This window comes from Propithecus coquereli, unplaced genomic scaffold, assembly GCF_000956105.1.
Source record: "Propithecus coquereli isolate 6110/MARCELLA unplaced genomic scaffold, Pcoq_1.0 Scaffold155, whole genome shotgun sequence".
Lineage (NCBI taxonomy): Eukaryota > Metazoa > Chordata > Mammalia > Primates > Indriidae > Propithecus > Propithecus coquereli.
The window spans coordinates 728,517-740,884 of record NW_012139969.1 but is presented as its reverse complement, the minus strand read 5'-3'; the positions used below and the strand labels follow the sequence as shown (position 1 = coordinate 740,884).

Here is a 12,368-nt window from a genome sequence, read left to right as displayed (position 1 = left end):
TTTTACTTGCCTTTATACCAGTAAGAAAACAATGATAACAACTAGAAATAATTTCAGCTCATTAAATTTATCATCATTGGTACTTTCTAAATCTCTTTATGCTCATGGCCATTACCTCTAACAAGAACATTAAAAGGCCTTACTCTGCCTGAGAGCACCAAAATGTCATCCACTCATCCCTCCCCGGATTGTTCTCCTGCCTTGTTCAGTGGTTTGTTGCTTACCCATGGGGTTTACACTTTGTCAAGGCCCAGTTCCTCTGGAGTGGAGATTCCCAATTCATTTAAAGTTGGTCTAAGTTCCTGGATGACATAGGGGTAGATTTCCTTATGAGGTCCTGCTTTGTCCTGATGGCAAAGAGAATATTCACATTTAACTCTCTGAAAAGCTGTCTCTTAATAAAATGAACTTGACAAGCTTTTAATTACATATTCAGAGGCTAGCAGCATAAAATCAGGTCATCTACTTTTAAGTTAACACATTTGTTCAATAAAGAGGGCAGCTTATACAGGCACTGTTCAGGTAGGTTTTTAAGACTAAGACAACTACGCTAAATCCAGAAAAAGTATTTCATAGTCTTGAATTACTGGAAAAGAAGGTGGTGATGACAGAATTCTGTGAAGGCAATTAAACATGCCCAGCAGGCAACAGGAATAATTAAGTTAACACGGGAAAAATATTTTAATTTGCCTCCAATTTGAGACCCTAACTGAATTAACTACCAGTGCTGAATGGATTGATAGCCTACAGAACCCTTAATTATCTTACCCATTATAGATAAAGTAATGTCACACTTTCCCCTTACAGACCTTGAATTTCTTTCTTACAGACCACAGTGTCGTTTCACGGAGAGGTGCACTTAGAGAATACGCATGCCCAGAGCAGAATTTTCACAACATACAATTATACCTGTATCATCACAAGGTTCCTCAAGAGCAAATATTAAAAAGTCAAATGAACTAAGAAAGTGCCAAGCTGCTATTCTCCTGCTTCAACAAATTCTAGGTCTCCTTAATTGTATTTTTTAAATTAAAATTCATGTTTAAAATACAATATATTTGTTCATTACAAAAAACCTAGGAACTATAACCAAACAAGATGGAGAGGAATTAGGCTATATCCTCCTACATTTTCATATATATGTATTTTTTAAAAAAATAAAATGGAGTCACACCACAAAGACTGTTTCATAACGTTCTCTAGTTAATATGCCACAAATATGCTTAATGTCAAACACATTTCTATAACATCAGTAGTTGTGTAGTAATAATCTGTTCTGGGAAGTCTCATTTTAAGAAACCACTAGCAATATTTAATTTTATATCGCAAAAAACAAAAAGATGAAACCTTTGTATACCCTCAATTATTTTCTTAAGCTAAATTCTCAAATGAAATTGCTGAACAAAAGGGTATGTATTATGCACAATTTTAGAGGGTTTGGATAAATGCTGTCAAAGTCACCTCTAGAAAGACTGTAACTGCAATGTATATTTCCTCTAGCTACACAAGAATTTTAGGCATTTTAACCAATTCAAAAATATAGAATATGTTAATACCCAATCAACAGCCCATCCACTTCCAGAACAATTTTAGTATTGCTATTTCACTGACCTTAACAACCTCTAGGATGCGAACTGCACTAGCAAAATCGTTTAATCGTCTGCATGCACGCAAAGCAGCATCAACGATTTTGGGTTCTGGAACCAGATCATAGCCAACAAGTGTGTTCATTCCTGCAAAATTAAAAAGAGGAGCCATGTCAACGTAGCATATCCTCACTTAAACTACAATTTAGTTATCTATATTTTTATTGAATCAGGGACACGTAATCTTATCTGTTTGGGTCTCTATTCTCTCTTTTTTTTTTGGAGACAGAATCTCACTCTCTTGCCCAAGCTGGAGTGCCACAGTGTCAGTCTAGCTCACAGCAACCTCAAACTCCTGGGCTCAAGCGATCCTCCTATCTCAGCCTCCTGAGCAGCTGGGACTATAGGCGAGTACCACCACACCTGGCTAATTTTTTGTATTTTTAGTAGAGACAGGGTCTTGCTCTTGCTCAGGCTGCTTTCGAACTCCTAACCTCAAGCAATCCTCCTGCCTTGGCCTCTCTGAGTGCTAGGACTATAGGCCTGAGCCACCTCACCTGGCCCTCTATTCTCTTATCAATAAAACAAGAGAAATCTACCATTGACAAATTTTAGACAGTAAAATCACAGTAGATCTTCCACAGTGAATTAGTGGAAAGAAAGAGCTATGAAATGGCATTCACATTGAAGGAAAAAACCCTAAGAGTTTTCTTAAATGCAAACACTTTTCATAACAATTAGCTGGTTTCTTTCAAACAAGAGGGTCATTTTCAACCCCTATCTTTAACGTTTAGTACAGTGTATGTATTTTGGATGCTTTAAAACAGATTCGATTGGAAAATAATCTAAAAACAACGAGAGAAATGCTTAAGAAGAGTTAATGAAGCCCAAATGAGGACATGAAGGAGATATTACAGAGAAACATTAGTGCGCAGACTCATAAACATTCAACCAGAAAATGACTGGGCATTACTACTTCAGATTTGCACAAAATGACACATCATAAAATTTAAGATTCTCTTAATGGAAACAGAGAATTGCTGTTCTTTTCATTATTTCTACTCAAGATTATTCAGTAAGAATTCCCCTGGTTGTAGCAAAATGGAGACATTACATTCCTGCAGAGAAGTTTAAAGCACTTTAAAATATTTAAACAAAGGACACTGGTGAATACAATGCTAGAATGTAGTCACAGAGAATGAATTTTTGGTCTGAGATAAATTATCCTATACCTAAATTAGTGATGCAGTTATCGTTAATGGTACTTATGCATGTTAAATGTGCATCTGCAAACTTAGGAAAGACAAATTCTAGCTTATTTAGACTGGATGCTTATTCAGGGCAAGACAATTCATAACTGAGAATAAAAATAACAAAAAATCAAACCATGACCCAGAGGGAAAGAGAACCAAATGACTGCTGTGTACATTATTTAAAATGTACATCCATGCTGACTCTTTATACCAAGTAAAAAATAAAGAAAGAAAGAAAATTATGAGACCAATATGCTACCTACGGAGCTAATGAGGCACCTAGAAAGAAAATTAAAATGCACAAAACTGTTAGCTTTTGTTCACCTAGCCCTGTGGCCACAGCAGTGGTTTTCTATCGGGGTGATAGTGTCTCCGAGGGAACACCAGGTAAATGTCTGGAGACACTTTTGGTTGTCAAAACTGCAGATGTGTTTATGTATTGGCATCCAGTGAGGAGAAGCCAATAATGCTGCTAAACATCCTACATTGTAAAGGACAGTCCTCTACAACAATTATCTAGCCCAAAATGTCAATGGTGCCTGCTTTAAAACCCTACTTTACAGGAAACGCTTACTATGGAAGCTATTAACTTTCCTACCTGCAAGTTGCATGATGGTCAACAGTTTACATGATACATGTTTTCAAAATAGCTGCTTTCAACAAAGTAGTGGAAACAGTTGATATTTACACACTAAATTAGACAAATATGTCTATGTTCCAATTACCTTTACGCAATTCCCAGGCATCTATATCTGGCTTGTTGAAGTATGTCACCCAGCGAGCATCAAACTCCTCATCTGTCTCATGTGACCCATGGGAATAGCAGCGAATTGACTGGATAGCTACAATGATGAAAGAGCAATAACTCCAATGTACAAAAATAGTACTTGACATATCTTGTCCAATGCATTAAATTCTGAATCAACTATATGTGTTAAGGCAGAAAAAATATTCAACAGGTCAAATGAAATATGTCGTATATTAATATGGAAAGAAATCTTTAAAATTAAGAAAAGCAAGCAGAACAAAAAGTATTACATAGCTATGTTTATGCTTTCCCCCCAATGTGTAATACGAGCTTGAAATTAACAGTCGTTCCCTCTAGGAGGGAAAAACTTTGTTTCTTTTATTTTTTTGAGACAGGGTCTTGCTCTGTTGCCCCAGCTAAGAGTGCACTGGTGTCATCATAACCCACTGTGCCCTCAAACTCCTGGGTTCAAGCGATCTTCCTGCCCCAGCCTCCCGAGGAGCTGGGACTGCAGGCATGTGCCACCACGCCTGGCTAGTTCTTCTTCCTTTTTTTGTTAGAGACAGGGTCTCGCCCCTGTTCAGGCTGGTCTCGAACTTCTGGCCTCAAGCAATCCTCCCATCTCAGCCTCCCAAAGTGTTAGGATTATAGGCGTGAGCCGTCACACAAGGCCTAGAAACTTTATTTCTTTATATACTTCCATACTGTTTAAATTTTTACAACAAGCAGAGAATTAATTCCTAATTAAAAATGTCCAAGCTGGGCATGATGGTAGGTGCCTGTAGTCCCAACTACATGGGAGGCTGAAGTAGGACTGCAGGAGCCAGGAGTTCAAGGCTGTAGTGTGTGATGATCATGTCTGTGAACAGACACTGCACTCCAGGCTGGGCAACATAGTGAGACCTCATCTTTAAAATATAAATAAATAACAATAATTAAAAAATAAAATAAAATAAAAGTCCATTCAAGTTCTTAAGCAAATTTATAATATACTTTATTGATCATTTTTAAAAAATCTTATGCTATTATATTCCAAAATAAGTTACACATCCCAACAGAGCAACGGTAATTTTAGAAATTGTTTTATCAAACTACAGTCCCTTCTCCAAAGATTTTGATAATCCCCTAAGGTGGAACATGCCCTCTAATCTACACCCAATGCAAAAAAAATACTGTTTTATAAGATACCTATAAATGAAAATTTTAATATAATATTGTCAAGAAAACAGAACATACAACTATTGTCATGCTTTTTCTTGCCATTTTCTTGCATTCGGCTCCCAATCAATACACCCTTTACAGTACCCTATGAAAAGTCTTCTCATTTTTTCTTTCTGCCTGTCAAATGGGCACCGAATACAGAGTTTGAAAATCTGGATTCCTATCTAATTAATTAATTAATTATTTTAGAGACGGGGATCTTGCTATGTTGCCCAGGCTGGTCTTGAACTCCTGGCCACAAGTGACCCTCCCACCTCAGCATTCTGAGTGGCTAGGACTACAGGTATGAGCCATTGCACCTGGCTGGATTCCTTCTGAACAGCCTCTCAAACAGGTCAGGGATAGGAGGCAAGAACTTTTACCTTTGGATCTTGGGATACAGCACAGCCTAGTGGTCAGATACCTCTAGGCTCTTCATTCTCCCACTGTTTGACCCTGGGAAAATTAACTTGAGTTTCATTTTTCTTATCTATAAAATGGCAATACTACCACCTTAGGAGATTACGAAGATTAAATATGAAAGCATATAGGTAACACTATGCATTGGGCTTGGCACCTAGTAGGTACTAAATAAATGGTAGTCATAAATTAACTCTTATCTAAAAATATCTTAATTGACCTATTTATGGACATTTCCTATTATCTGAATTAGACAAGCTTGGTATGATTTCTAGTTATTTAAGGCATATTTAAGTTATTCTTGACATATTTAAAAAACAAAACAAAAAACAACCTCACCCAGAAGCCTCTCATCATTGTAGTTGTAAGAATACTCTAAAAATTATGGCTGGGCACGGTGGTGGCTTACGCCTGTAATCCTAGCATTCGAGACCAGCCTAAGCAAGAGTGAGGACCCCTTCTCTACTAAAAACAGAAAAAATTAGCGGGGTGTAGTGGTGAGTGCCTATAGTCCCAGCTATCCAGGAGGCTGAGGCAGGAGAATTGCTCGAGCCCAGGAGTTTGAGATTGCTGTGAGCTAAGCTGATGCCACAGCACTCTAGCCTGTGCAACAGAGCAAGACTCTGTCTCAAACAAAAAAAAAAGAAAGAAAGAATGCTCTAAAAATTAAATGTTAGGAATATCCTATACATCCTTAATACAATAACTGGCAGGAGAAGAGTAGGGAAAAACAGAAGCAGAAAAGATGAATATGGGAGACTAGCCAGTTCTGGAGGCAGACTGTCACTACTAGATCAAGTGAAAGGATTTTCACTTAAATTATCATTTAAGCCTATAGCAAAACACCTGCCATTAGTCCCACAGGATCACAGCACAAGTCTCGATCTTCCCAGAGACCTGAATTATGTCCACAATCCAAGCTCAGAATGAAGAAGGACATATATACAAATGAACTGGAAGTGGACACATTTTAATTTCTATGACAAGAAAAAAGAATGGATCTCTAGACCTAAATGCATCTGGTAAGTGTGAACATTTAATCAAAACTATATGGATAAGGCCCGGCGCGGTGGCTCACGCCTGTAATCCTAGCACTCTGGGAGGCCGAGGCGGGGGGATTGTTTGAGCTCAGGAGTTCGAAACCAGCCTGAGCGAGACCCCGTCTCTACTAAAAATAGAAAGAAATTAGCTGGACGACTAAAAATATACAGAAAAAATTAGCCGGGCATGGTGGTGCATGCCTATAGTCCCAGCTACTCAGGAGGCTAAGGCAGAAGGATTGCTTGAGCCCAGGAGTTTGAGGTTGCTGTGAGCTAGGATGATGCCACAGCACTCTAGCCGGGGCAACACAGTGAGATTATGTCTCAAAAAAAAAAAAAAAAAACCTAAAGTTATCCTTAAATGAATACTTAAAGTGCAAGTGTAAAATGATACAACCACTTTGGAAGACTGTTTACGCAGTTTCTTATCAAGCTAAACACACATCTACCATATAACACAATAATTCCATCCCTAAGTGTTTACCCAAGAAAAACGAAAATTTATGTACTCCCTCTCCAGAGGTAATTACCTGCCCTTCTACCCAGAACAGTAAATGTTTCATGATAAGCAATTCCTTTTGCTCACTGCTGGGCACGGATTTGACTAGATGAGTACTAGCTTTGTTTCCTAACTGTGAAAAAGATGACCAGCGACTGCAAATCCCAGTCAGGATCATTACCTTCAATGTTTGAGCACCTCTCTCTGAAAGCCAAATTACAAACTGGTTGCATTCCAAAAAGTCTTTTAGAAAACAACTGTTTGGAACATACATCCCTTCTAGGAGGGCAAAAACAGACTCTCCCACATGGTTTAAATTATATTCCTAACTTTAGTTATGGGTAGAGCAGGAGCTATACTGTTAGCTATGGACAGGCCCCCCCCTCCCCCGCCATACCTAACATTTTTTTTAAGGCAAACTATATAAGAATTCTCTGCCCACCATCACCACTCTTAAGGTATTTCCATCTAGTTTTGAGGCTTGTAAGGCAAACTATTTTGGAAAACAATTACTTGGAGCCTTCACACAACCTGAAGACTCCAAAGTAAGAAAAGGGAGGCAGCTATGAAAAATGGGGACATTTCTAGGGTCTCAAACTACAAAGCTATTTCTAACATTGCTTTTTTTTTTTTTTTTTGAGATAGAGCCTCACTCTGTTGCCCGGGCTAGAGTGCTTTGGTGTCAGCCTAGCTCACAGCAACCTCAAACTCCTGGGCTCAAGCAATCCTTCTGTCTCAGCCTCCTGAGTAGCTGGGACTATAGGCATGCGCCACCATGCCCGGCTAATTTTTTCTATATATTTTTAGTCGTCCAGCTAATTTCTTTCTATTTTTAGCAGAGACAGGGTCTCACTCTTGCTCAGGCTGGTCTTGAACTCCTGACCTTGAGTGATCCCCCAGCCTCGCCCTCCCAGAGTGCTAGGATTACAGGCGTGAGCCACCATGCCCCACCTTCTAACACTGCTTTTTGGCATTCAGTTACACACTCAATTTACTGGGCTAGGTGGGTCAGGCAGCACTTTGGAAGCAGAGGTGGGAGAACTGCTTGATGCCAGGAGTTTGAGGCCAGTCTGAGCAAGTGCCTCTACAAAAAATAGAAAAATCAGCCTGGCATGCAGGCACAAGCCTGTAGTCCCAGCTACTCAGGAGGCTGAGACAGAAGGATTGCTTTAGCCCAGGCATTTGAGGTTGCTGTGAGCTATGATGATACCACTGCACTCTAGCCTCTAGCCAGGGTGACAGAGCAAAACTGTCTCAAAACAAACAAAAAAACCCTAATGTATTTAGAAAGATCAAAGGGCTCATTAATCCTTTGGGTTTAAATTTAGTTAAATCAGATGGCTTTATATTTAACAACTAATCAGCTCAGATAGGCCCAAAGAATGGACATTTTGGTGGTGGTAACCCTAGCAATGAGCGATGGCAGTGAATGATGTAGAGGGCACATTAACAAGTTATTAACAATTATCGGGAGGGTCATTGAGGGTGTTGAGGGTGCAAACCTGCCCCGGACCCTGGAAATGTGAGAGTGGTGCAGAAGAGAAGGCTGGAAGGTAACAAAAGTGCCGCTTAAATTCAGCCCTGCACCAAGAAAGACAAAATTCTTTCCCCTCCAGGTGTTTCCCAGGTCTCAGGATAAGGATGTAAGAGCCAGGATTTCATAGGTTTTAAGGGTTGACTAGAAGACACAACCATTATTTAAAACATTTAATCATCTAATTTAGCAGTTATTAGGCAACAATTATGTTTTAAGTTGAAGGCTTCTTCATGGACCAAATATGAAATTTGGGCTGCTACTTAACCAGAGCAAATTTAAGGTCCCTTAGGTCAGTCCTTCCAGACATTTCAAGTATTTGACCTTGGATAGCTTCACCCAAGACCCTTAATTCCTTTTTTGGGGGGCAGGGGAGACAGGGTCTCACTCCGTTGCCCGGGATAAAGTGCAGTGGCGTCATCATAGCTCACTGCAACCTCACAGTTCAGGGATCAAGTGATCCTCCTGCCTCAGCCTCCCAAGTAGCTGGGACTACAGGCTTGTGCCATGGCACCCAGTTAATTTTTCTAGTTTTTGTAGAGACACAGTCTTTGGCTCAGGCTCCTGACCGCAGCGATCCTCCCATCTCGGTCTCCCAAATGCTAGGATTACAGGTATGAACCACAGCACCTGGCCCCTTAATTCCTTTTGACTTATGCAAAAATGAAATGCACTTTAATAAAGCAAATATGCATTAAGCAGTTGTGCCAGGCAAGGTACTAAGAGTTACATTATCTCATTTAAACCTCACAACTACCAAATATTATCCTGAGTTTAGAGAAGAGGCAACTGAGGCTTAAGGTTAACACATCCAAGGTTACACAGAAAGTAGTAGCTAAAACCACTTGTAACTAATACTGCCTCCTTGTGGCAAGTATTTAAGTCTATAGGACAAATACCTAAAATTAAGCTTTTGCTTTATGAATTATATGGGGGAGGGGGCAATACAATAACTAGGAGATAAACCACTAAGAAAAGAAGAATCCCCTTAATCTACGGTTTACCAAAAACCCCTGCCATTTCCCCAAAATGCCACAAAACGTAGCAATTCTTTTGAAAAAGTCAAGAGTACCCTACCAAAATGTATCTATATGAAAAATTAAAATAGTATTTGCTGCCTTAGCAATTAGATAAGGAAAGAAACAAACAAAACTCCAAAAATCAGACAAACTCTGGATGGCCTAAACCTAACTATGGGTAAGAAACAAAAATGGTTCGCTACTAATAAAGGAGTCAGTTTCCCAAGATGGTTTTCAGTTTCCTGTTCTGTAAAACAAGATGGTCTCCATAGTCTCTCAACTGCACTCCAACTTTACTGTTCTATGATAAATTATAAAAGATAAAGCATAAATTGAATGAAGCAAAACATATTCTTTAGCTTCTGAAGTATCTAGTTACAATACCCAAAACAGTCAAGCAAACAGCATAATTGGTTTTGAGTTTCTGAGTTCGTATGTCTAAATATGCATGCCTAGGAGCTATATTTCATAACATAGCACATACTATCGTCATGGACCAAGATCCAAGTGCAGTTACTGTAATTAAAAGTACAGTGCTGGACACAAAATGTCCCAGAGCACATATAAGGGGAAGAAAAATACGAGACAAGAATTAGCAGCATATCTCATACTCCAGCAATCAGGCTTCTAATCCAAAAGGGAAAAAACACAGTTTTCCCATGTTTGTAAAACCCACTATTCCTGAGTCTGTGGTATCCAATTTTCAGTAGTACTATTCTTATCATAAGACCTAGCAATACTCAGGCTCTCTTCCGGCTCGCAGAGAACCACACAGGTCGATCTGTTTTAAACGTGGAAGAATAAGAACGTGGCACAGCAGTCTCTAAAATTGACAGAACAGGCTGTGAAGGTGACACAAAACGCTAAGAAATGCCTGATTTAACAGTATAATAACGTGTCCCACACAGAAGCATATGGACTCCTCAGAAACTGGGGGCGGGCAGTGGTGCCGAGGTCCCTGGAGGGGCCACCCCCGCCCCTACCCTGAGGACGCGCCCGGAGACTCAATGTCACCTTCGCCAAGGCGAGGCAGGCCGGCGGCAGCCAATCCCGGTCAGGTGGCCGCAGGGTCGGCGCCGGAGCACGGTCACGGCCCGGGAACCGAAGGAGAGCGCCGAGTCCCCCTCCTTGGCGCCCACAGCAGGTCCACACCTGACCCCTCACGGTGCCAGCGCCAGGAAGTCGCGCGGAAGCAGGCACCGGGGGCGCGTCCCCACGTCCTCCACAACTCGAGGCGGCGGCCAGAACGGCCCGCAGTCACAGGGTTAGGCCGCCGGCCCGCAGGGCAAGGGCTAGGCCGAGGTGGGGAGCCTGCCCTCGAGTGGCGGCGGGGGCCCAGGTCACCGCAAGGACACGCGGGCGCGGGCAGTGGCAGGCGGGGGGCCTTACCGGCGGCGGGGCCGGGGGCCGGGGCGGGATGCAGGAGGCCTCGAGGGCCGGCCCGGCTGGCCGCGGCTACGGCGCAGCGGCGGAGAGCGGTCCCCAACATGACGGCGATGCTAGCGAGGAGGACGAAGCGGGAGACAAGCCGGCTGCAAGCTCGCGAGCCGCTCCGGAGCTGGCGGGGGCCGGACTCACGCAAGGACGCACGGCGCAGGCCCGCCCACTGCGCCGCTCGCGCTTTGGCGAGAGGAGGGAACCGCGCGGCCGCGGCGGGCTACGGCGGCGCGCTGAGGACAAACCGCGTGGGCGTCGCGCCCTGCCCTGTCTCTGGTCGGGTGACCTGCGGCAGCCATTGTGGAACTAAGGTGGAACGAAGGCGTGGGGCGAGCGATGGACTGCGTGGGCGTTCCGATCCGGCTCCGGAGGCGACTCCATCACCTCGAAATGGGAATGATGGCAATAACAACCGCAAATTATAATAAAAATACCTACTTTGCTTCTTTCCTCCCCCGTCCCCCGCGTTGGACACAAAAATAAGAACGATTGCGAAAACACTGCCTACATGTAAGAGATTTTATTAGTAACTGTGCTTATGTCACAAACCGGCAAGCTTTAAAAAATGAATCCAACTACTTCGTTTCACAGATAAGAGACTCAGAAATTAGGTTGTTTGCTGGCAATCAGAGCTCTTTTCACCACATCCCCAGTTCTGAGGACTCTCACCTGGGTGTTTCCGGCCTAACGCCCGTTCCCACCCGCTACAGGAGGCTCTTGAATCTGTATAGCAGACCGCTTTGAAATGGGTTGGTCAAGTTCCAAGACTCTTATATCTAACCGCAGTAACTACAACCTAACTTCGAGTCCTTGGGAAGTGGGGTCGCTTCTCCCAGGCCTGAATTATCTGGATGCCAGCCAGAGTTAACGACACAGTCTCTTTTGTCTTAGTATCGCCCATTCTCTATCTCTGGACACATGAGGAAAGAAAAATGGACTTCCAGGCCCCTCTTCCTCACTCAAGTCCCTCTCTCCTAAGCCTCAGCATCTGCCCTTCTCTTTTTCCTCCCTAGCAGTGGGGCTTTAGTGGATATGAACCTGGCTGGAAAAAGGATTTAAAAAGCATTTGGTTTCAAAGCACTTGCCCTCACCTTCTACCACCAATCTTGTGTTCAGACTCAGAAAATAATAAATACCCCAAGTGAAGACCTTGGAAGCCAAGTTTCTCTCTGACCTGCTGCCCTGCTGTCTCTTGCCCCTTGTATCCCCAGGCAAGCCATAGAAACTAGAATCCCTCCTCTCCAAGGCAGGTCGTAGAAACTAGAACTCCTTTCCCCCAAAGCCAGCCATAAAGCCTAAAAATATCTCTCTAACCTTGTCCCCTGCCTTTCTGTGTAACAGCTAGCCATGAAGAAGTTAAGACAGTCATTCCAGAGGGGTCCTACTCCATACCCAGGAGGAAGAAATGCTACCACAAAGTGGCTAAGAAGAATCTGAACAGACAGGCTTTGCTGGGTTTTCCCACTCAGTCTTATTTCCATTAGCTCAGATTGTTTTTGTCCCATCACATTTCTACACAGCTATCCTCACTTTATTGAACCTAAGCATAAAAGTGTCAAGTTTCTCCTGTATCTTTGGGTCTTTAATCTGAAGTTTCCTGTATCACATAAAACTATGATCAAACTTATTATG

General features: G+C 42.3%; 1 protein-coding gene across 1 annotated transcript in view; it reads right to left on the bottom strand.

Annotated features, from left to right (window-relative positions):
• The window catches only part of LOC105807267 (cytochrome c oxidase subunit 5A, mitochondrial), a 13,011-nt gene extending 2,076 nt beyond the window's left edge, over positions 1-10,935 (bottom strand). Inside the window, exons 1-4 of the mRNA XM_012640591.1 lie at positions 10,689-10,935; positions 3,565-3,681; positions 1,612-1,733; positions 225-347 (exon numbers count right to left, since the gene is read on the bottom strand). Of these exons, the coding sequence (XP_012496045.1) occupies positions 234-347; positions 1,612-1,733; positions 3,565-3,681; positions 10,689-10,788 (453 nt within the window). The 5' untranslated portion in view covers positions 10,789-10,935 and the 3' untranslated portion in view covers positions 225-233. The remainder of the gene's footprint in view (positions 1-224; positions 348-1,611; positions 1,734-3,564; positions 3,682-10,688) is intronic.
• Between the last annotated feature and the right edge of the window lie 1,433 nt (positions 10,936-12,368).